This window comes from Falco naumanni, chromosome 1, assembly GCF_017639655.2.
Source record: "Falco naumanni isolate bFalNau1 chromosome 1, bFalNau1.pat, whole genome shotgun sequence".
Classification (NCBI taxonomy): domain Eukaryota; kingdom Metazoa; phylum Chordata; class Aves; order Falconiformes; family Falconidae; genus Falco; species Falco naumanni.
In genome coordinates this window covers 98,097,421-98,123,364 of record NC_054054.1, presented here as the reverse complement: position 1 = coordinate 98,123,364, position 25,944 = coordinate 98,097,421, and the positions used below count along the sequence as shown (strand labels likewise).

The 25,944-nt window shown below is 41.5% G+C and overlaps 1 protein-coding gene across 1 annotated transcript in view; it reads right to left on the bottom strand.

The window, feature by feature from the left end:
* Positions 1 to 25,944, bottom strand: part of TMEM132C (transmembrane protein 132C) — a 221,273-nt gene that overhangs the window by 28,345 nt on the left and 166,984 nt on the right. Inside the window, exon 5 of the mRNA XM_040611372.1 lies at positions 1,032 to 1,175. Coding sequence (XP_040467306.1) covers positions 1,032 to 1,175 — 144 coding nt within the window. The remainder of the gene's footprint in view (positions 1 to 1,031; positions 1,176 to 25,944) is intronic.

Genomic DNA, 25,944 nt, shown 5'->3' with positions numbered 1-25,944 from the left:
TTCCGTAAAAGTCTTCTATAATGGCTTCATTAGTTCCAAGTATGACACAATAAATACTTCTACGTAAGCTACAACAGTGCAACAAACTGTTGGGTCCTGCAAGTTCACAGGAGTTTTACTGCTTTCCACAAACCTACACGCTGCACTGACTGTAATGCATGGTGCTGCGGCATTGCTATTTGTATACTATACACCCAAGAGAGCTGACAGCACATTAAAGGCACCTAAAGTGTATAATCACAAAGCCCACTGTGCTATATGCTGTAAAATCACAGAATGTATTAAAATCCCGTATTCAAAAGAGCTTATAGACCAAGGGTAAAAATCCCCCTTGCTCAGACCCCAGGTACCGTGTAAGTCCTGCGTGCAAAGTGCAAGGGGCTGCATGCAGAGCGCTGCCTTTGTACTGACTCCCTGCACAGCTGTGCGTTTCCTTCAGGGCTCCCACCACCTACTCGCAGCAGAAATAGCTGTCTCGCCTCAAGACATCACTGCCCCGCTGGTGTCTGTTACCGCTGCTAGTGCTAAACTGATGGCCCAGCCATGTGAATGCTTTCGAGCCACGTCTGTGCAGAATCAAGTTGTTAATTCAAAACAGCTCTCAGCAGAATGTGGAGTCGACCAGGATGACTTTGCATTGCAGTTGCTGGGGAACACTCATCCAATCCATCCCACTGATGCAGCTGTGGAGGTGATCATCACAGCTGGAAAGGTGATAAGAAACATCTGGAGAGGCAGTACTAACAGCGAAGCTGGTTTTGCAGTGAATGAAGACTGTGCACAGAGGACTTGAGGTGATGCTACCAAGACCTTCTAAAATTAGGACACAAAATTAAAACACTGATCTCGGCATGGTGGCTGTACTGTTGCACCTAATACTCTATTTTCTTAAAAAATCCTCTCCTTATGCTTTTGAAACAATAGTACAATTAATTTTGTTGGAGTTGATTTAGTGGTTGTTCCCAGGCTACTAGCTTTTTGTGTATAAAAATACATGGCATTTCAGAAGCCAATACAAGGTGTGAACTTACTTTAATGACGTCTTCATCAGAGGATCTGCACTCAACTGACTCAGAGATGTCTGTCACAGCACCGTTCTCCTCAATGGACACTACTTTGATGGGCACTGCCACCGTTTTTCCTGTGAGAATTGCAGTATTCAGAATTTCCATGTCCTGTACACACACATGAAAAAAAAAAAAAAAAAGAAAAGCACAGTGCTGTTCAGAGACAGCTAAAGAAATCTCCATAAGGCAAGCATCACCTCTTCAACCGGACTCAAGAAAGATGCATTAGTTCTCAGTGCCTAATGATGGAATCTCATTTTCAAACAGGTGCAACCTGGTAAAATATAGTAAAACCCCGATTACATTTGATCTGCTAAATAAACACTGTCAGCTGCATTGCACGCTGCTAAAGAGCGAGCTACATGATCACAGCTAAATTCAGTCCAGCCATGCCCACATCACAGGTAGCTTCTACTTTGTACTTACGTGGGGCTTTTTCCAATATTTACCTTCCAAAACATGAGTTCAGAGTTTTCAGTAAACTGGATTTCTTTGGCAATGTTTGGGATAGGAGCCTCAAAAGTAAAAATACTACTCTTTGAATTTAAGCCCATTGCAAAGAAGGGTCCTCTCTGTGAACTTTGTATCTGGAACTGTCTCAAGATTATTTAATTTCCTTCGATATGGCCACTGAAGCAATGTAAGGAATCCAGAAGGAGTTAGTGATGCTATTAAACGCAGGGAAAATAACAAGGAAATTTGAAGTTTGGACTTGAGTCATGGCATGTAAAAGCCTTTCAATGCACCATCGATAAAGCTAACTCTTCTAACTCCTGCTTCAGCATCACAGTATTCCCAAAGATTCCCATGCAGTAAGGATGTCAAAGTTTTCTCAAACTTTTCAACTTCCAATTCTATAAAGTAAATAAAATATTCAGCAAAATCCTCAGCACCAGCATCATGAGGACTGCAGCCACTGATGTCAACTGCAGCAAAATGGGGCACTGATACTGTATTCAATCCAAGTTTAGTGAGTTTGAAATCTAGATCAGATTTTCTTTTCATCTTTCAACTTGTTATTTCTCAGGTTCTCCTACAGCTCTCATAAGAAATCCCACCAAACTTAAAAAAAATTCTTAAAGAATGTTGACTGTTCTAGAAAAGTAAGAACCTAAATAATTCTTATTCCAAATATGAAAGCTACTCAATACGGTAAGTCAGAGCCAGATTTACAAATAATATTACTGGAAAGTCTCAGGTCATTCTCAGGAACTCCTGACTGTCAAAGGTAGAGCCCCCACCCCCCAATTCTGCCAGGTACCTGGCATTTCTGAGCAACAGAGCACTGCAGTGAAATGCATGTCTTTTGGACCTTAACTGTCATGTAACCTTAACATTTTCCTCTAAAAGTATTTATTTCCATGTGCTGGCATGTTGATAAGTCCAGAAACAGATGTAAAGGAGCAGATCTCAACATCTGTGAAAAAACTTCAGTATCAAACCCAACTGTTCCTCTGCCTGCAGACTTCCAAAGCAGCAAGCACTGAATAACCCATGCAGGCTCTTCTAAAAGCAGGTTCAACCTATTTTCTATTGTGTATTTGGCTACTGGAAGTGCTGTATGTCCTTTGAAATTAATCTCTTGCCTTGATCCCTTAAAGCCTTATTTTTTGTGACTCTGAGTGTTAAACACTGCGAACCGAAGACTCCAGGGCAAAGCAGCAGCAAGAGAGTTTGTGGAAATGACAGGACATCTTTTCAGGCTATCTCAGCTCTGCTTTGAAATTATTCTACTCAGATCCAGTTTTTTTCTTAGCAACTGATACGTATTACTGATAGAGAAATCTAATTTAAAGGGACAGGTTCAGAGGAAAAGAAATCCCATACATAGAAATGAGTTTCGGATATAAAACATACTCTGTGGCTCGCGGATTTACCCATATTTGCATTTAGTGGTAATTTATGAAGCTCAAGCCAAATCAGAAAATCACATACACACAAAACAAAAACTGAAACAAGCCCTGCACTACTGCCAAGCAGATAAGAACACAGATCTGATTACGCAGTGAGGTGAAACTTCTGTGCCACAAGCAGCAGAACAAATTCATCACCCAGGTTTACATTGCAACGAACTGCCTGAGCGCCAGGAGAGCTCCCTGCAGCTCAGCTCTGCTCATGGCTGCAGTCATCAGCAGCCTCAATGTGAAGTCAAAGATTAAGGAAAACAGAGGAGAAGACAAGCGGGAAGCCCGGCAGAGGAGACCACAAGGCGTGAGGATGCTGGGCTGATCTCCCACCCTGCGGACCAGCAGAAGCCCGGCACAGCCCCCTCCCAGCCCCCCGGCGATGGTCCGGCTGCCAGTGGCACCGTGCTGAATCACGCTGGCTGCACCGCCAGCCACGGCCAAGCACCAGCCTCCACCACGGGAACACCAGAGGTCAGGATTCAAATCCAGTCTTGGAGACAGGGTTTAAAAAAATGGGATCCAGTAAAGTTACATGCAAGCTGCTTTTCCATAGGTCAAATGCTAGAAACACAGGGTGGAAAAGATTCAAGGGGAAAAGCTGCTCTCAGAAAAGCATTTAGGAACTGGAGTAGATCACAAACGGAATGGAACTCAGCAATTTGCACACTGTTGTTAAAGATCTGAACCCAAACAAACCGAAGCAGCCTCCTGCGCAGTGAAGTGCATGGAGAGGCTTATCATGCCGAGGCGCGAGGCAGCCCTGCTCAGCACCACCAGGCCCCAGCTGCAGGGCTGCATCTGATTTTGAGAGCTAAACTGCCCTGGAAAACTTCTGCAAGTGAAAAGAAATAAAAAAGAATAAGGAGAATAAATCAAAGAGTAGAAAACAAGATCCATGAGGAGTGACTGAAAGAATTAGGATTGTTTAGCCTAGAAAAGATTATGGGGAAAGACGGTTACTGTCTCCATACACATAAAATTTTTCAAGAAATGAGGAAGAATAAACTATTTTTCATGTTCATGGATAGGGCCTGAGGTAATGGACTTAAACTACAACAAGGAAGACTTGGTTGACATTAAGGCAATCTTTTTTTATAAAAATAATGACAGAGAATTGATGGGATAGGTTGTCTGGGGCAGAACAAATGCACAGCGTGGCCTAAATGATCTCCGAAGAAGCGGTTATACACATCACTCAGCACTAACAGGGGTCAGATGAGCCAAGCAGAAGAGGCAAAGCAGCACGTGACCCTCAAGGATCCCTCCACCCCTCTATCTTGGTAGTCTCAATTTTTTCAGAATTGAATGATAAGGCAATAACCTACATGTCTTGTATTCAAAATAATCCTACCCCGCTTCACCCAGCTCGGGTAAGATGATCCTTCTTCACTGGACAAAAGAAAATGACCTACACCTTTAAACCAGGACAGCCTGACAGGGACATGTCGTGGACATCCCCGCTTTCCGCACGATACGGAGCAGGGCTGATGCAGCGATTGGGAAGTAATCATCTGTCACTTCTGTTTCCCTCTTCCCAACAGGTCATTATTGGTGCATCTGAATTCTAAGTGGCTTTGATCTAAAGCTATTATTACAAAGGTTAAAAAACCTTTGCAAATTTTCCAAGACCTTTCTGAAGAGAAGACAGAAAATCTGACTACCGGCCCATTATCAGCAATTAGAAACCTCAATCTTCTGCCCTTTGCTAATGGTTTCATTAAAGGAAGTAGTGTGCATCTGAATGAATTTATTTTGATTAATTACCTCAGAGATGCATCTGCCCCCAAAATTGTAAAAGGCAGCATTTCTCATGATACTAGGCTACTGAAATTTTACATCCCTTCTCTGCATCCCAATACGAACTTCAGGAATTTCAAATTCATGATGTGCACGTCGTAGATATTAACTAATGGCTTCATACTAGTACCACCACAATCGTTAGAGATCCCCAGCACTGGGAAGCAATTGGTAGCCACCTAGCTACAGCTTCGAGCAGAGATAGAAAGCTTCGAATTTCATCTCCACTGAAAGCGGTCATAACTCATTGCTATTCTACAGACTAAGAAATACTGAAGTATAAGCAATTAATATATTACACACTATGTTAAAAGCAATTTTCAAACCGGCCACTTCCCTTCCTCAGTCTGTGAGTGCCCTATGCTATTCAACTGTGATATTAAAAAAAAAAAAAAAAAAAAAAAAAAAAAAAAAAAAAAAAAGACCAAAGAACCAAGTCTTGATTCTATTGTCTTTTTGTTTAGAGCTAAAATGGAAAAATGTGTGTCCTATATCCCTGTATATGGAATAGCCTTATGGCATAACTTCTGCCTCCTCTGTGTCTCCTTTATATTGCTGCAATAAAGCCACAGGCTTTAATGTTAACGGAGAATTGACCCATTGTCTGCACCCATACACAAGCTGTTAGGCAGAAACCCCTAAATGATGTATGAAAGGCTCCATGGTCCAAGACTCCTCAAAAGCTGAACTGAAACTCATAAAAATAAAAGGAGCTTAAACAGACCTCTGTCTGTCTGTCTGCTCGGCAATACTGAGCACTCCGAGTGTGAGCTGCAGCCAAGGGCTCCGATTCAGCACCCCAACCTGCTCCTGGCACTCTGCCACCTCCTGGAACACCCTTCATTCGCCACTGATCAGCAGAAACAGTAGCTGAATCTTAAGGGTATGTCCAGCAACATTAAGAAAACACTTGTTCTCACGTCAGACCAGGAAATATGCTAGGTAGTCTAGGTGGTGATTTTTACGTTTTATTTTTAAATGCAATATACTATCCCATTTGCAAGCTAATTTGGGAGTATACAAACAAGATTACGAAGAAACCTTTAGAGAGACTAAGAACTCATTTAAAATGTAGGCACTTTTCAAAATCACAATATCTTGTCCATTTCCACATTCTTTAATTTTTAAAATCCCCCAAGAACTAATCTACTTTCTGTGCAGGCAGCAACTAAAGTTTTAAAATCAAATTTCTCTTGTGTGGCAAAAGACTGAAAGCATCTGATAGCAATGTTTGGACCTGTTCCCAATAAATTACAAAATGGGGAAAGTAGTGTAAAGTAAATTGAAAAAAAAACCAACAAAAAAAACAAGCAAAAAAAATAAAAACCAGAAGGAGGATGAGTTATAAGTAAGCTTCAATATCCGGGTTGGAAAGGAGCTTCTGTAAGTGTATTACAACTCTAAAAAAGCAAGGGTTGTAATTTCCAAAGTCAAAATGGAGAACTACACATGTAATTCTCATTGGCGCAGAAGGGAGATTTGAGTCCTGAACTTCTTTGGAAGCCTCAAACTATCTTTGCAGCACAATGACCAAATCCCAACATCTGACCGATAGTGCAGAGACAGTTGGCCTTCAAGAACTACCGACAACGTCCCGATTAGGGCAGTTCTCTCCTGTTATCAGGGCATCCCTTCAATGAATACAGCATATGAAGGAAATAATTACTATTTAAACATATTTAGTTAACAAATAAGAAAAATAAGAAATAATAAGCAAATAAGAAAAAATAAGAAATTACTTAAAAAAGTATTGGTAAATTTTTACTTGAGGCTAGCTAGATCTCCTAAACAGAACTGAGTAACTGTCTTCACCCAACACAGCATTTTCATTATCCACTAACAAAACACCTACTCTTTCCCAGCTTAGATGGCATCTTCTGTACCAGCCCAGCTCCAACCAGCACTGCGTTTGCTTGCTCAAAACCCCAGCCTCGTGCAAAGGACCTGAACCGTCAGACTCTGCATCAAGGACACAGAATTGTACCTCCTCTACCCAAACCTTCATTCAACATGCTTCAGTGACTTTGGGAATGAAGCCCTGGGGTCACAACTTGATACCTCCTACAGATAAAGAGAAGTTTCTCTGCTGGAATATGTATGCAGCAAGTGTGGTATGAAACCTTCATAGCAGGAGCAACTCCTACTGTCCATCTGCCTTCCCCAGATAAACAAATAAAGTAAGAGGGCTGGGTGGCTTGCACACCTCTTTATAGATGTGCACTTGATAAGCTGTGACTCAAGTGTAACTAGTTAGGACAAAGAGGTACTCCCATTCACGTCCCTGTGTTCCTGATTTGAAAAAAAAAATAAAAAAAATTAAGAAGCCCACAGGCTAGAACTGGTGGGTTCTGGCAGCCTAGTGGCTTGGCACTCATCTGGGTGTGCCTGTATCAAGTCACCACAGTTACAAGTCTTGCTACTACACTTGAGTAGGTCAGGAAAAGAACTGGCATTTCAAAGGAAAGTGGTGAGATCGGTGTCAGGCAGGGAATCCCACTGCATCGTATCGCACTGAGACCTGAGTGCAGTGAGACCATTAAGCAGAATTTGATGCCAGTATCACCGTTCTGCAGGAAGACTGAGCTGTCCTGCTTGGAGCTGATGTTACAATAAACTTTATTCATACTCTGGTCTCGGTTACATCAGAGTTAATTTGGGTAAAGTCCACTAGCAGTAGAATTGGTCTACACATTTTCTTCCACAGCTGCACTCATTGTGCTTCACAATAAACTTAGCAGAATTGGTTTTCAGCAAAATCAAGACCTTTTTGAGAAAGGGAAAATAACATCCATAAAGCGAATGTATGCCAGCCAGAGCTGAGAAGAAGCATGTGCTCACATTTGAAGACAGGTAACACTGTGGTTGAATCTGCAGGAACCTCACATTTTATTCCATCCCTGTTTCAGTCAGGGAACTTCCACTGATGTCAGTGGGAGCTCTGTGCAAAGAGCAAGAACGCAGAATGCAAGCCTTAGTTGCTTGAATTTAGCCAAAGAGCAAACCTTATGTTCATCCAACCTCTCAGTTCTAAGAAGGCAAGCATTCAGCCATGACTAATTTAGGAACTAATTCAACCTTAATTTGCGGCAGAATGAGGAAGCAAAGTGACAGCTGTTTAATTAAAGTCTAAATCCGATTAGATGGTGTTATCAAGAGAAATCCATGGGAGCCTGAGGTCATGAGAATGGTCCTGTTTAGAGGCTGAAAACTCTGCAAGTGGAATCTCATAGAACGATGTTAATCATAGCTTAGCATTAAGATTTTCCTCCCATGCAAACACACTACCTCTTGAGTAGCAAACCTATGCTGTAGACCTGAAGGAGTGACACAGAAAAGCCAAGTAGGTTTTAATTTATAGGGAAAGTTTCTTGAAAAAGTTTTTGGAAAAGAGGCAGTTGGGCACTGCCTCCCTTAAAATCAAACCAGTATTTGTCTTACGGCAACAGGACAGAAGCAGCAAGCCCCTGCATGCTGCTGACAGCACTTGAATCAGTGGGGAATGCCTATGCAGGAAAGCTCCAGGAGCTGCACTGCACTTCCAACCAGTGCTCACCCCATCACCCTTGATGAACAGTGACACTTTGGCAACACATTTACAGGAGAAGAAGATGGAGATATAAAGTAAACTCCACATATGCCAGTTGCAGACACCATAAATAGTCTGCCACTGAGCACTAAGTTATGCATCAAAAGTTTCCAGGGCACCCTGGTTAGCGTGATGCACAGAGCTGCCCTGCGCTGCAGGCAACGGTTGTGCTGATTTGCGAGTCTGGTAACACAATGGTGGTAGATTTGAGTTATTAATACTACTAAGATTACAGCTGATTAACGAAATAACATTGTTAGGCATCAGACTCTGTTTATCTACATAATCCTGTGATTAAAAGTAAATTATACGTTGTGCTTTCTGCCAACTGGATTCTCTGACACTCCGCATCCACAGACAGAAAGGAAAGAAGCTGACATTCTGCTTTTACATTCTTAGCACACACTCCAGAAGAACAGGAGCATTTCTACAGACCAAGGAGTTTGCACGACTGAGGACCTCCCTGAGGCAGACTCACTCCACGGCAGGGTTGGATTTTGGTTTGCTCTTTGCTTTTTTCTTTTACTTGATTCCAGCACTATTGGCCCATCACATGTAAATCCTGCTCTGCTTCATTCCTCAGTTTGTACCTTGAGGACTTTTACTTCGTGAGTAATATCACATTGCAAAAGAAACAGGGTAATGCCATTGAGCAGTAAAACCAAAAGGGGACAACCTGCTCACTTAACAGCATCCCTCAGTATTCAAACATAGATCCAGATGGTTTCCAGGTACCCCAGGACTCTTCAGGTCCATACTACCAAGGACAATGGAAACTAATGAACAAATTAACAGTGGTGAAAAATTAGACCATTGAAAATCTACATAAATCTACATAAGAAACAGACTTATTCAATAAAAGTTGCCATTTCTGCAGTCTGTTTCTGATGAGGATAGTAGAACAAAGAACCTCAAAGCTTCTTTTGGATGCTAATTACTTTCAACACATGACAGCACTGTGAGGTATCTTCTTGTTATTAAATCTTTGTTAAATGGCCAACAACATACATGGCACAAAAATTAAGGACAATATCTGTCCTGAAGAACAAATAATGCAGAAGTCACACCCTGATAAAACACCACCCATGGAAAGACCCAAAGGTGGATGCTGGCACAGTTCTGTCCCTAGCTCACAACATCTGCTTGAAGACCTTGGTCCACATGATGCCTGTGGGTCTCCAGGAATCTTAAAGAAGGTAAATGGAGGAAATATGGGAAGAGGGACATAAGAAAGGGATTCAGACTCACATTTCTCACCTCCCAGAAGAGTGGCTTTGACCATCAACAGTACACAGGTAAAGCCCATCAGTGCACAGGCTATGCTGGGGCCCCTCACCCATTTCTCCTGGGGCTGGACCACTGCAAGGAAAACAGTGGCAGATTCCCGGAGCCAGAAGGAGAGAAAGCAAATGGCGCTCAGCTGGGATGGGAATGTCTTGGGCCCAGCACAATCTTCCCTGTAGTTTTTGTGAATCATGTAATTTGTGACAAAGATCTGAGTGTCTTTTCAAAATGCAAACTTAAGTGTTCTGCAAAAGTGATGTCTTTTTAATCCATCATCGTCTCTGTTTGTTTAGTCTCCATATTGAGATAAATCTAAATTACTGGTCCCTTACATTAGCAACAAACCATTCCATTTTCTTCCCTGCTTGTATGGTTTTCAAATACCCTGCTAGTGCAATTTTTGAGTCCAGGTAAATTACGCTCTGCAGACAGAAAAGGGGAATATAGAATATATTAACAGATAGAGAAAAAATATCTTCGGATCCTTGGATGACTAAGCCACACTTTCCTTGCAGTGAACTTACCCTGTTAGCATTCAAACATGCAAAAGGGAACATAGCCAATGATTGCTCTGATTTAGCAGATGCAAGCTGCATTGCTAAATGTAATTCTATCATCACTCAAAAGGGAGCACCTCTTTTAAAAAGTAAGAAGAGACTGGAGCAACTGAACAAAATTAACCATGCCTTTAATTGCTTTGTTGTTTACAGTTAGTGACGTAAAATGATGGAAAAAATGTTATAAAGCCATTGATCAGATCTGGGTATTGGTACGAAGGCCACATCGACTTAAGGTCAGGTACAAAGGTCTGGACTCTACCCAGGTTATTATGACAACAGGCTCTCACTTTTTATTGATTGTAATTTTGAATAAAAAAGTAAAATCTTACCAGCATAAACTTCTCATTTTCCAAGTCTGCAAGCAGTATTTTGGCTAGCAGAAGAACGAGCAACAGACACACCCTGCTTTTGAACCCTCCAAAGAGGACAGTAAGAAACATTTTGCTTCAAGCTGTGGGCTAATGAATCCCCTTTCTTCAGAGCTTATGGGAACAGCAATTATACCAGCAGACAAGATTGCTTTCTGTAATCTGCTGAAGAGGGATAACCCGTCTCTGCCTCTTCGTTTCCCATGGGTTTGAAACTAGGTGGAATGAAGAAACTTATTAGTCGGTAGGTCCAGAAAAGTGTAACACCTCTGAATGTTCTGCCAATTCTTCCACTTCTGAATAACGGAGAATCAAATTCAGATTGCTTTAAAGAAATCTGTTTCAGAAGTAAATATTAACTTTACTGTATTTGTTATACTAAGTTTATCATATGCAGTTCACAATACCATTCAAAACTTGATTTAGGAGCTGTAATAGTTTGCCACAGGCACTGAGACTAACCAAGAAATCTTATTTCCTCTCCCTTGTGGAATCAGGATCCAAGCGCTTCCATTAATATTTCTACCAGTAAAGTTCCACTGCCTGAATATCAATACTACCTGTACTTACTACTTCTAGAAAAGTAACTCCATCCTGGCTCTGTGAGAGCTGGATCTCAATATGCTGATCAGTGACTATAATAAGAGACTGTTTCTACACCAAGGAGGAAAAAAGAGCAACCATCAACTGACTCTCAGAACATCTTGGTGACTAACTGATTCTTGTGGTTTTCTGAACAGATCTAGGGATGAGAAAAATCATTCCCACGCCATCTGACACAGTTTGGGTTTGGTTTTCTTGCTGAATAAAATACTTCAAAAATATTGAAGTGTTCTAGGTTTTTTTCCATTTTATTTTCCAAAAACATTTGGGGAAAAATATAGCCCCAATGTTATCTCAGAACAAAACAAAACAAAAAATCAAATTCCTTTTTTTTATAAAGTATGGACCCCCAAATACCACTTCAGCTAAGTGGGTGTCAATTTGATCCCTTATGGCTCTTCCAAATTTTTGATTTATAAACCCTTTGTTTTCTTTTATCTTCAGACCTGTCTTTACCTAAGCATACAGCAAGGTGGGACGAGAAACACAGAGTCCTTTTCCCACAGAGGGTTAAAGCAGCGCTTACAGATGCCTTAGGGAACCTGCACCCTTGGAGGAGCTCAGTAGATCCAGATACCTAAATTGTGAGGGACCAGACTAATTCATGCTGGAGAAGCATTCCCAACAGCAGCAACAGGCAGCAAACTTTCTGCAAAGAAAAAGACACCGGACGGATTCCCCCAAGGCTGCGGGGGCACAGTCGCTGAGACTCCTTCCTCCCACCTGCCACAAGGTCCCTCACGCCGCTGGATGCAGGCAGAGGAACACACTCAGCTCACACATGGCAATGTATTCCACTTGCATTCAACACCGCTTTTTTCATGAATCAAGTCCTCAAAAAATAACTTCAAACCTTCCTACCACCCTAAATTACTCTGACAAGATGATCTTATTAGATAACCTAACCCCCTAGGTGATGGAGAATGCAAATTAATAAGGACATGAAATAAAATGAACTGAACGTTTTCATGCTTGATTGTGCCTTCCTTTACGATCTTTAAAGCTGTAAATATGCACAATTTGTCTTTTTAAAGTGTCTATCATAATCGACGCGTATCAACAACAACTGAGCCTCTGGCTGGGGGCCTCTCTGTTCTGTTGGAGCTGTGACACTCTGTTCAGATGGGGACAGCTCACTGACAGAACGAGTGTTACACCAAAGCTGCTGCTGGTTTCTGTTGACTACAACAGATACGTCAGGATCCAGTGGCCAACATCTATTTTCAAAGAAAGGTGATATTTCCTGCTGTGTGGAGGAAGAGTCCGTAACTGAAGCTGACTTCAAAGGAAACAGCTCTGGAACCACTTAAAAACAGAGAAAAAGTTTTAATGACAACTGCAGGAGATGGGAAGCAGAAGCCCACACTTATCCTTCTGTAACCACTTAGAATATAGAATAAGGACATAAAGGTGACTGGAGAAGATGGGAAGCAGAAGCCCGCATTTTATTTCTCTATACTTAGACATAAAGAAACAACACCCCCGATTTTTTAAAAGATGTGTATGTGTAACTCAGGAAACTACCTGCTCCCCTTCGTGAAATTTCATTCCTTACTTTCAGCATTTTGCTAAATTGACTCTGAAATTAATGCACTTACATAGGAAACCCATTACCTAGAGAGAAAAAATTGTAGTTATGAGTTGAAATGTGAGTGACTACCTGAGATACTCCAACTGCAGCATCATTACTAGCTATTTTGAGCGCAGAAGATGCAAACAGATGAAAAACTGTGCAGTGACAGGTTAAAAGCCCTTATTCTGCGACTGCCATACTTAACCATTGCTGCTGTTGTTTCAGAGCACTGCTACTTATGGATATAAGTATACTTACAGATACTTACACAGACACTTACACCTGATGAATACAAACAATAAACTGTCCTAAGTTCTCTTGAAAATTTATGGTTTTACACATTTATGCAGTGCATAAATTACACATATTTAATCTATAGTAGACATAGGGCAACATTTACAGCACATACTCATATACATGATTTTTTACCTAACGATCATTCTTAGAAGAGTTAGCCACGTGCTTGGAAAATAGAGTGGAGAGAAACATATTAAGGGCATTAATTTGGTGACTGTAGCTACTTACAATACTCCTAGGAAAGGATAAATATTTGTTACAGACACCAAAAGCTACGTCAATAAACTGGCCTCGGAAACTGCAACACATTTTTTCCTTTGTAATCACAAAAATAGCTTTTCATTTACTCAAACATCTAAGGAATAATTGTCTGAGACAGCCTTCAGCTATGATGAACACCTCTCATGTTTGCTCTGTTGCTGAATGATCCTATTAAGTTTATCACAGATGGGAGTGGGAATATTGGTAAAGCTTGAATGGGAGAGAAAGGCAAGAGCCACCTGGTGATCTTGTAATGGAATAGTTCATGGATGCTTAAGCAGCCATGGATGGAGCCATATAATATTTTCTTGCTGAAATAATTTCATTGTTTACAGTTCTCTTTTGTTGCAAAAAGACTAATACGTGAAAAAATTCAATTTAAGGGCATTTTCTGGGCTCAAGGTCTGTCATTCATTTACTTTCCTTTTCCATGAGTCTGAGGAAGTTATTTGGAAATAGACCCCCAGGTAAATCAGGTTTGCTCTGCCATTAGGCAGAACCAGCACAGCTCTGGTGATGCCTCCAGTCTGTGATGGCTGTGGGAATATAGCTGGTAGTAAAAAGGCAATTTTCATTAGCAATTTGAACTTCTTCCCATGTTCATTTCAATTAAACCTGCGGCCCTGTTATATAGTTGCCTATATATCTGCAATAATATTGCTGTAATAACTGTAATCAATAGACAGTTGCAGGCTGAAAATATACAGGCGTAATAGGACACATGCATGGGTGCACACACAATTACACACTGCATGTATATATGTGAGTAATCTATATGCACACAAATACATACACAAGTATAGCAGAAAGAAGATTACGATGCATTCTGTGTTAACAGAAACCACATACTTGGTTCTAGGCAGACAGAGGCAGTGCTTTTCATTTTATATGTAGCACATTTCTATCCCAGATATTTCTTACTGTCAGTATTTTGCAATTTTCTTAAAACCTGACCCCACTGAAACCAGCAGTGATTTTGCCAGTGGCTTCAGAAAAGCCGAGGCCCATTCTAATCAGCAATACGGAGTAAACCCTACAGAGTCCTCCCTAACGTGCTTTCTTTAGTCAGACCCAAGCACTTCCACAACCCTCCGCTGACCTCCCCTGAAGGGCCGGGGTCCTCCTCCCAGCAAAAGTGACCAATTCGACTGGCTGTTACACTACTGAGAGATGACAGATACAAGATGTTTCCATCACTCAGTGATGATCTGGATCACAGAGATATTTTGGTTGTTGTTGAGTTCATCCCTTAACGTGTTGCAGATGTTCACTGTGGTTGACATGAAACCTGCATCGTCACTGACATGGGTGGAGGCTGCAGAGACACAGTGTGTGATAGCTGCAAGTCACGCTGGTAGCAAGGATGCAAACCTTAACGTGGTTTCTGAATGATGGGAGTCAAGAACGGCTCAAAGGAGCTTTGCAGAGAGGGCCTGACGTTTGCATATATGTACATTTTTTCTTTGCTTCAGTTTGTAGCGTTGTATAGTTGTGTAGTAGCAGGAAAAGCTGTCAAGGATGTACAGTTCGATAAATTAAACTATATGCTGCAGATCTCCACATAGTTACAGGCAAAGAAAAAGATGGCATCTCTGGGGCCGTGCTTCACAACAGATCCGATTCACAACGTGCAGCTCTGGGAGAAGACTGAAGTGCCCAAGAGCAGAGAGACATTCCCACGCTCTTAGGTACTATGCCTGGCCTCCAGGTGCTCTTCTGTAAGGGCACAGGTCTCCTGTAGGTCCTGTGCCATACCTGGTAGCCCTGGGTGGCTGGCTCAGTCTCTGCAGCACCTTCAGTGGTATCAGACACCTATATGTAAGCACCTGGATCACCTCCTTCTTTCTTCTCCTTGAATTAACTTGTGCAAGTTGAGCTTCCAACCTGCCGCCCTTATGCTTCAGCTCCCTGTTTACAGAGGGGCAGCTGCCCCGGCTCCATGTGTTCACAGTGGAGGGAGAAACTTTTGCACAGTCAATGAAAATATGGCGCCTATCGAAGCCTATCAGAACTCCTGGAATTTCAGGCGAAGCCCCCAGTTTCTCCTGAATATGAACCACGTTGTACATAGTGCTACAAGCCACACTGACGATGAATAAACTGTTCAGTTCAGAAAATCAAGGTAAAATCTTATCTGGCCTGAGTGTTTCAAGGGAATGGCACAGTGCTGGTCGCAGTGTGGGGTGGCATGCAGTCTGTAGCTGGGGTGAAACAATTTTAAATGCTTTATGGACTTTAAGAATTAAGTCCCAAGGACAATTTCTTGCTTTAAGTAACTGGGGTACTGCTTGATACACGGATGATTTTTATGGCTGCCGTGGAGGGTTGTGAACTTGTTTTATTTGTGTAGATTAATATGTCACGGATTATTAATGAGTTACTTTCTCCTTCTAATAGGCAGTATTCATCTTCTACAGATTCCTTAAGGCCCTCAATTTTTGGCTGTGGAGTGCACATGAGCACTTGGCTCAAGTTCGTGGATGTCAGAACCCTGTTTAAACCACAGTGGGAGTGCAGCAGGCAGCTTCTGCTAAATCATTTCCATTTAATTCATTCTACTTTGAAATCAGCAAAAGAAAATTTCTACTTGCTCTTTTCTTATTTTGGCTGTACAGTTTTAATTTTCAATAAGCAAAATCTGTGACAGACACAACAGAGATTCTTATGAAACTGCTGTGAAAATGCAGTAAGATAAATGCAGAAAATAGTAATTATTATTTCCTATTTTTGCCTCTTAGATTATTATTCTTTTTCAAATAGATTATTGATTTCACTGACTTCATAGCAGGTCCACATAAGGAAAGCACACAGAGGGCAGGAACAAGATTATTGCATTAGTGAGAACAGACACTGCACAGACATCAGAAACTTACTACAGTTAAAAAGATGAGTGACACAGGAAAACTAAATTATTAATCAGACATGTCTAACAGACTGCTGGGCCTTATAATATACAGGAACTAATCCCAGCATATATCTAGAAGGAGGCAAAGTAAATATATGAAGTATATATAAAGTATAATCACTGATGCAATTATCTTCCTCTTGCTCCAGCAAAAACATATTTTACCTTCAGGGGTTCCTTTGCAAGATCATACTGGCTAGAGGTTCATGGCTAGAGAAGCATCCTTGAAATAGGCTGCTATGATCATTGTATAAGTCAGTGATATGAAGGACAAAGGCACCAAATCCATTTGTTTAAAGCAGTATTTTATTTGTTAGTATAACCTGGAGCAACCACAGTGACCATTATCCTTATCTGAGCATCTCACAGTAACTCACAACACCAAAAGAGGCTTGAAAAAAAGATTTGTGTGCTTGAAAGCTTGGCTGGTTTTTCTGACTTTATTGGATGGCCTAATAAAAGACATTACCTCTAGCCACAAACCTTCCTTCACTTATATTTCTATTCTTCAGGACTAGAACAGTGCCAGTATTGAGTAAGGGAGATCGGCATTTTCCTTTATAAAGAACCAGCCGTACAGAATGGCCCTGTAAGCCAAATACTTGCATTGTAACACGGGAAATATTAACTACTGTGTCCACTTTAACGGTGAGTGAACTCCTGTGGCCCTGAGTGCTACCAAAGATCCAACGGAGACAGAACATAACTCCAGACAGGCGGCGCTCCCTCCATCAGACAACTCCTGTCTTTGCGTGTCAGAGTCTCACCGTGCTTAATGAGTGGCCCATAATTTGAATGAGGTAAGAGCAGCGAGGAGGAATTACTGAATCTCCACTGACTGACTTATTACCACACAAAGCTCAATCCTGAAGCTTCCAGCCATTCTTAAAACATATGCCGCAGGATCCCTCCTGCCAGCTGGCAGCTCCACTGTTAGTCACTGCTTTTCAATGCTTGCAATTGACATTTTGTCCCTGATCCAGAATCTAAAACATAGTCTTCTCCGCTGGCTCAATCAAAGCTTCAAGCCGTAGAAAAACTTCTTGCTATTGGCACACATGCACGTAGTACCCTATACAAAATGATTCCAAAGTACATCCAGGTCTTAGACTGATCACTTTGGTTTCTGCTGCTGACATAATATATGCAGCAGGAGGCCTTCCACCTTCTGTTAGCTCTCCAAAATGAGAACTCAAGATCACAAAGAGGTTATAGCAAGCCTTTTGGATTTCACTCAGTCGTGCACTGTTTCAGAACACAAGAGCAAGAGAATCCACCTTTCAATCACACAAGGTGATTCTGTCCACATGCTCCTTGCCCAGCTACATCCTGGTAAAATCTGGTTTATGCACATGAAAATAGAAACGTTATGCCAAGGTAAAACATTTCCACATTAAAGAAAAAAAGAGATAAAGTATTTCTCCCTGGATTGGCATACTGAGAGTAAAAATGGAGGTTTGAAGCGTCAGTAGCAGTTGGGGGGCAGCAGGCACAGAGGAAGGGGATGTGCTGCAGAACCACGTTGTAGGCGAGCACAGCACGCGCCAGGGTGTTTTTCAATATTGAATTTACAGGCTAATGTTTCCCTCTATCACTTTCTCAAACTCTCCAGTGAACTTGAATTATTTTTCTACACTAATTTAGTTTAATCAAAATACTCATTTCACAACCTCCAAAACACGCACAGCTCTGGTCCTATAGGGCCTCGGAGAGCCGAGTACAACACAGTCACTAATCCTGCTAGTGACAGTCAGCATTCAATATTCTAGTGCTGTAATTAATAAAACTGCGCTGTTGCTATTTTTCACTAATAGAGGATTTCCAAAAGCAAATTGCAGCAATAAATTACACCATTACAGCCTGTATTATTGTTCTGTGAGGTAACAAATCTTGCAGAAAGACAATCAGCTTTGCTAAGAGAAAAAAAAAATACGGAGGACAAATCAGATGACTAGGACCTGATTAAAATTAATGTCAGTGTTACTTTTGTTTCCATTTACTTGCTGAAATTCCCACTCTCACCAGCTTGCTGGCTTGCTGATGCCCATGCTATGGGGCTGGTCCTTTAAATATTAGGCATGATCTGTTTCTGAGAGGAAAAACAATCTTGATAGGTTCACTGTCTGTGCCAAAGTACATTGCCAGGCTCTGCAGTTTAACTATGGTCTAAATCACACATCACAGCAATAGGGCCACCGCCACAGTGTGGAAATTTTGCTCTGTTAATTCATTTAGCCTATGTGCATCAATCTGGAGACCTTGGGCATCGCAGAAAGACCTTTGTGTAAGCCCCTCCAGTGTAGCAAAGTAGGTTTCAGGCTACCAAAGTTGGTAGTCCAGGCTTTGGTGCAGTCTTGGTACCCTTTTGATACTGGGATTATAAATAGATCAAATCCCATCATCACTGCTGCTCCCCCAGTCTTTACAGCAGCTGCTGCACAGGCGAAGAGAAAGTGGCAGCAACACGGCGCTAGCCTTCTCCCCAGGGCTGGACTGAGCCCTCTCCTGCTTTACCTGCCTCAAGCAGAACTACTGAGTTTGAAGTACAGATTCCTAATGAATTCAATGACAAACATCCTTAGTGATGAGCGTCTGGCTGGATAATGAACTCTAAACTGGAAGCAGGGCAGGCAAACATGCATCTAATACAAACCAAAGGTGAAAGTTGCTGGGTTTTTTAATACTTGGGGTAGCTCGTTATAACACCGAGGCTTATAAAAGTCCTGGTCATTTTTTTCCCCATGCTCACTCATTAGCTTCCATTAGAGTAAAGCATCTTCTTGTTGTCTACATAGTTGCACTGTCAAAGCTGGAGCACCTCAGAACCTCATTAATTAAAGTTCAGCCTAAACAATTCGCAATTCTGCTCAGTGAGTATCTCACTGGATTGTGAAGAATGAGGTATTCCCCAGAAATACTAGAACTCTCTTTAAAGATCAGATAAAAATCATCGTTAGAAGCTGCCAATTAAGAGTAATTGTTCCTGTTTTTTGGTATGGGTCACAGCTAACCAACTTAATGCTTAAGTTGGCTGAGAAACTGCTGTGTTTGCAAACACACCTGCTCCGTGCTGGCAGGTGCTGCTCAGCCTGTCATCCCTTTGAGGTGACAACATGAGAGGGTGGAGATGATTTTACTCTCTAGGGTAAACCACAACTGTTCGTTGTCTGGAAGAAGTTTGGGCACTGCCTGGACTTGTATTTATCAGTTAAGTCAAGCCAATTGATTGTTAGCTAAAGCTAATAAGAAAGCTCTAGTTTAGATGCAAGCTGGTATATTAACTTCCATAGGAGAGGGCAGAACCTAGCAACTGGGACTACTGAGGTTGATTCCCCTTCCAGCGCGGCCAGCACCTCGTGAACAGAGCTGGGCAATGTTCTTCCATCTCCCTTTACATTTCTTCCAAACCCTTTGCAGCCAAGGTGCAGTGCCGCAGGAGATTCCATCAGGCACAGCACGTGCCTCCCATCGCTGGCCATGGGGGAGCTCTGCTCAGGGGCTGAACCGCTGAATACACGCTACAGACCTAAACCCATTAACTCCTCTGCCTTCACATTCCAGAGCTGTTTGAGCTGCTAATTTTTTGCGGAGTATCAGCCTCTGAAATTGGTCTATTGCTCCTGCTGAGAAGTGCTTCTCTGTTCTCCTCCATCTGATCTGGCAGTGGAGGCGGCAGGGGAGGGCATGTGGGGCGAATACAGCCCTTAGCAGCTACAGCACCAAAATACACAGCCCTGCAACGCCCTTCTCAAGCACTATCAACTGGGTCCAGTGCTCACTTTCTGGTGGCTCATTACTACGAGGTCTCTGCTCACGTGTGTGTGGCAGCTGTGAAATTGCCTTTCTGGTTATGTTAAACAAGCAGAATTTTAATCAGCTCTCATTTAAAATATAAACAGTTATTTAAGATGTCTTCTTCTGATAGAGCAGTATCACAAACCTGAACCAATACTTAAAGCAGACCCCAAATCTTGCCCAATAAATCACAGGAACAAAAGAATCTCGAGTTCACCTGTTACACAACGCAATGCCGTATGAACCAACACCCAAATTATATGCAGCAGAACGTGAACTTGACTCACTTGCAATGCTGAGGATGAGTGCGGAGGCACTGGGCTGTCCCCACGCGCCCTGCACCGTGCCGTGCTGTCAGCAGAACTGCAGGACTCTCCCAGTGTGTACAAGTGATCAGTGTCAAGGATCCTGAATCCCTATGCCTGCTGTCATAGGACAGAAGTGGGATTCTATGCCCCAGTGCCAGCTGTGCTGTCCCTCCTTTCCCATTCATGGAGCTCAGTTTTATCCCACCTTGACCAACATCTTGACCTTCATCAGCCTGGCTTGCTGGCTGAGAATCTTCTAGAGGTTTCTGACTTGCCTGCCTTCGATCTGTGCAGTGTTAATGCCGTGAGACACTCCTCTTCCAGGGGAGTGTGCAGGTACCACCGCAACACCAGGCGTCCAGTAACTGAGTCACTGGCTGTCTCACGGCACATTCTTGTTGTCCTGTAATTTTTCATTTGGTTCACAGGATTTCTCTCCTGTTGAGGCTGAGAAGCATATATATTAAGCTTCATGTTAATCTCGCTGTGCTACAGGCAGGAAAACTAACAAAGAAAACCAAAAGTTCTCTACATGGTAGAGATATTTAAAAATCTGGAAGCTAGCTGACCCCATCTCTCCTCAGCATTTTAAAAATCTCCAAGTAATCCATTCAACAGCATTGTCAGATATGAGGGATGCTGGAAGAGGAAATTATACATACTGTTGTGCTGCACAGAAAATGACATACAACTCGATCCAATGGAAAAATTAATTCCAGCCAGCTGAGATAGCCTTATTGATCCATTCTCATTTCCTGCAAAAGGTAGGACTGAATGTGATTGTAGTAAAGAAAACAGAAGCTAGAAGCAGAAGTGCAGTGGTTGTAGAAATGATGACTGGGACTTAAAAAGGCACTGTTAAGTTGAGCCATTCTGAATTCTTTATGTTGTCTGCATCTTCTGACCAATTTAAGATAATGAACAACAGTTCATCCTTTTTTTTTGCTTTTGTTTCCTGATGGGCAGACAACAAAAAAGCCAATTCTTAACAGATAAGATTAATCAATACGTGCTGCTAGTCACAGCTCAACGCACTGTGGGAAGCGGCCAATTTATAAGCGGGCATGCAGGCTCCCGAGTTCATTGCCTGTAAATATAGAGCAATGACAGAAACTTTAGTGACATTATATTCACCATAAATCTAAAGGAAGGAACGCTATCCTCTTTTAAACAATTGTAACCTGCCACGATGGAAACTGCAGGCACAGAAGTAATCTCTGTTACACCAGAGAACTGTAACTCTGGTCTTTCAGACCCAGCACTCTGTTGTAACTGAACTCTAAACCCTCTTGCCTTCATGGTATTATTTAGGGCTGCACAGTTGATTCAAGTTGTCCCAGTTAGTATTACTAATAGCAACAGAATAGTTTTACATCAAATACATTTCCTTCAACTTGCGTTTATTGGAGGTGATTCACAATTAAACTGAGACAATACCTGCCAGCTGAAAACTTTGATATGTAGATTATCTGTTTGTTTGTTTGTGATAAGAAAATCAGGAAATGGATGTGTTTATATGGCCTCAGATTTTATCTTCTGGAAAGATCCTCAGTGCCCGTTGCCCCCTGCTTCATTCAAGACTGAAGGATTAACAAGAGTGAAAATTCTGGATGTCTGTGACCTTGAGACAGAGCTCTACAGTGTGAAGTCACAGACTGCGCAGGGATGAAAACCCTATTTATTTAGGTCCGTATTTTAAAATATTATTACAGGGACTTCATTACAATGAAATACCTTAAAAAATCTTTACCTTAGGGAATGGCACACATAAATGTGCATATAAAATAACCATTGCTTTGGAAGCTAAATTTTCAATCACCTGTATTTTAACGGAAAGCAAGTTAACAAGCACACATAAAAATGTCAAAAAGTGGTTTTGGCTGAGTCACAGCTCTGCATCTTAGATGTCTGTTCACTTCTGCAGCAGAATTGTCAACACATTGAGTTCTGAACATAAAGAAAGTTATACGCAAACCAAGCCTTTCCTAATGAAACCATTTACCACTGAGCGAAAGGAACGTGTGGAACTGTACTGCTTCGCGAGAAGCTGGGGAGAACCTCAGCGACACATCACTGCTGGGTCTGCCAGGGTACTCCACATAAAAACTCTGAACTTCGGTTAACCAGCAGTTCACAGGATGATATTATGGAAGGAAAAGATAGAGTTTACATCAGCAGAAAGGCAGGACATGTAGAGACAGGTTATATCTTTTATTAGACCCACTGATACAGCTGGGGAGAAAAGACAAAGTTTGAGCACGTGAGGTGTGAAACCACAGCAACAGCCCTTAAGAAATATCTGAGAGTCATTCCAACTTGGATTTGCATGGAAGCAGTTGTCAATAGATTACAGAGCCTGATACATGAAGGCTGAAAGAGCCACTGAAAATTTAGTAGTGGTATTATTTTAAAGAGGGAATATGCATAGACGAGCAAGTTGCATGGCTTCCCATGGTGACAAATGTCTTTTGGAGTGAATTCAGACTCGAAGTCTCAGAACAGACTCCTGACACCAGGTTTATGCTTCAGCACTTTAAATATCTGGATGTCATGCAAGTGACAGTTAAGAGATAAACTAATTCAGAGGGAGTTTATCCTGCTGTTGAAGGACTACTACTTCAGTTCCACCCACAGGGACCCAGATGGTCTTACATAAATATTCAATCATTGATTCCCCATCTTCCTCCCATGAAGGAGTTCTCTTTTAATATTAATGTGCCTTATGGGCATCAAACAATGACCTTATACACAGGTCTTCTACCTTGTTCTATCCCAAAGCACAATTCCATAGTATTAAAAAAATGTATTATCAAAAGCACGAGAAAAAATCTCTTCATAAATTGCCTAAAACACGGTCTCATGCCAAACACAAACATACAGACTTCAGTGGGATTAGTATGTGTGTGTGGGCTACAAATGTGGAAAATTTTGGTTTTTTTTTTTAATCTAGCCAAGTGACAAAATCAATATAGTTGGCCACATTTGCTCATGACAGGATAGAAATTTGAGGAAAATGTGGAAAGTAAGTTGCAACAACCTTGTACACCTTAATTGGCAAGTTCTGAGGTTACTTGTGATTAATTGAGGAGGTTTTAAAAAGCAGCTTAGCAGATAATTAATTAAGCTCCTATGAAAGCACTTTCCTAATTGATTCTGCAACATGTAACATGAAATAAAAAATGCAAGAATAGAGCACAACTCAGACAGTAGATTTTCTCTACTGGAAGATTAAATCTTTGGGGTAGATCCTCCTCTCAGCAGACAGTAGGATATAGTTTCTGTTCTGCCTTAAGAAATATTTTTATTTTCTTATTTAACTCTCCTTCTTGATGAATTTTACAATCCCCAGTTTCTGTAGTATTTCACAGCTGTTGTGATTTAATTGAGTCAAGAGATCTGAAGAAGGGATCGTGTGCCTGGAAGTGCACCAAAGTTTTTCCATCTATATCAGATGGTCCAATAAATGACATTACCTCTTTAAAATGTTGCCTCAGTTAATCATTGCTATTCAATGATGGACATATAACATATAAATTTAATCTCATACTTTGAATGAGACATATAGAACCTCATTTAGCCTGCAAAAAAGATATACTGAGTGGATGGTTGTACCAAGTGCCATACTTAAGATCTTGTAGCGAGGGTATTACACATGTCTGACTAGGATCTATGTTTGATGTATCCTTCCCCACAGTAATTAACTAAAATTCTGGTATGTGAGAGTTAGAAAGCAACGGAATCAGTTAGAACCACATTTTTCTAACTTTTCTGCCTCATTTTTCTCTCTAAATACCTTGAAGGGTGAAATGTCCTCCAAAATTACTCAGATTGATTAACTTCTGAGCTCAGAAAAAAATCTACTTATCTCAAATTTACTTACTCAAATTACTCAAAAATCTTATTTTTTTCTGGGGAAAAGTTATTACACTTATTCTCAGCCCAGTAGTTTTGGTATCTCTTGCTCCTCATATTTCACTGTAGTATTCACTGTAGCAGCATCACGGCATTGTTGTTCCTCACTGTATACACTATTTAGCACAGTAGTTAGGCACACAGAATACAGGTTCTCCTAAAACCCTCTGCATGATGAATTTCCATTGATTTTTCAGCAGCTCTATCCTACCACTTGCTCCACTGATTCGAGTCCTATAAGGCGCTTTTAAAATTCTAGGTTCAGTTCTTACTGACAATGTCAATTCTTTAATCTCTTTCATTCCAAAATACTGCAGCAACAATTGAACTAACCTTTTGAAGACCCACTTGATTTTGTCTTGCTACTTTTTTGTAATGTAATCAGGCATAGGGCAATAAAAGATATATGATTGTTCTTGCTTTGTAAGTTTGGAACAGCTCACATGAGACATGCTTTACTCTGGGAGTCAGAAACAACCTCTGTGTTACACTCAAACTGAGCAAGTTTGCTGCTTCCACCCTTGGAAGGCTGGCTAGGATGCCCGTTGGACCAACAGCAGAGCCTCAGTCAGATCCTACACCCTACTCCAGTACGGTATCTTTGGGCAGCTCCTCCTTTCCCTTTTTTTTTTGGCCACCTTTAAAAACTCTGCCTGCCAGATTTTACTTTCGATGTTAGCAGTTTTGCGGCAGGACCACTCCATGCTTACATCACCAAAATCTACTTTACCCTCTAGAGGCTTATGAAGCACCCACCCTTGCTGATAGACCAAGATCCACTCTCTATATGCAGCGCCGGCGGCTCTTCGCAGGGAGCCTGGAGATAAAGACTGGGCTCTGACTTCTCTGTAGATGCAGTATCACCCTCTCTCTTGTCAGTGTGACTCTTCTCTCTGAACAGGAGAACTGCCAGGTAATCAGCTCAGCTAGAGATTAATGCCTAAATGAAGAAAGCCCCCTGGCTGGATATGCAGCGTTAGCTAACAGAAAACTCTGAAAATTCCCTTTATCTACTAATATCCTGCTAGCAAAGCAAATTTTGCATTGGTATCCCATCTGGCTGGATTCTGTTAACACAGTATATTTTGGCTTCAGCCAAGTGTTATCACAAGCTACAGAAATGAGATAAACAAACATAAGAAAGCTTTGCGAAGAGAAAGGTTTAATGATTTCAGTATCTGAACCCTGTGCACAACCCAGATTGCCTAATGGTACATCTGTTGGGAATCAAGGACCTCACCTTACAGGGTTTATGCAATGCTAAATTCATTCACTTCTACCTCCAGTTCTTAAAGGAAGCCTTGTAGGCAGATGGATTTAAATCTAGAACAGACACAAGTCTGCAAGCAAATCTTGAACCTTCTGTGCAAGTGCAAAAGTGTTAGACTCTGATACGAGATATTAAAATCTTGATTGCCTCCGATATGGAATATGGAGAAGAAGCTGCTGAATTCTTTCAAGAAACGAACAAGAAGACGTTAAGTCTGCCAGCAGACAGATGTCTATCATTTGGTACTGGAAAGCATCTACCTCAAAATAAATCTGACCACAGAAGCCTTCCTTACACACGTTCTCACATCTTTAGAGGACAGATGCGCAAATATGTATTCCCTGTCCAACCCCACAGGTAAGAGGACAATTATTTCCCTCTCAGATCTGGAATGTAGCACAGGCTTTCTGCTGACTTAAATGCCTTTGGATCAGGAAATTGCTGGGCATGA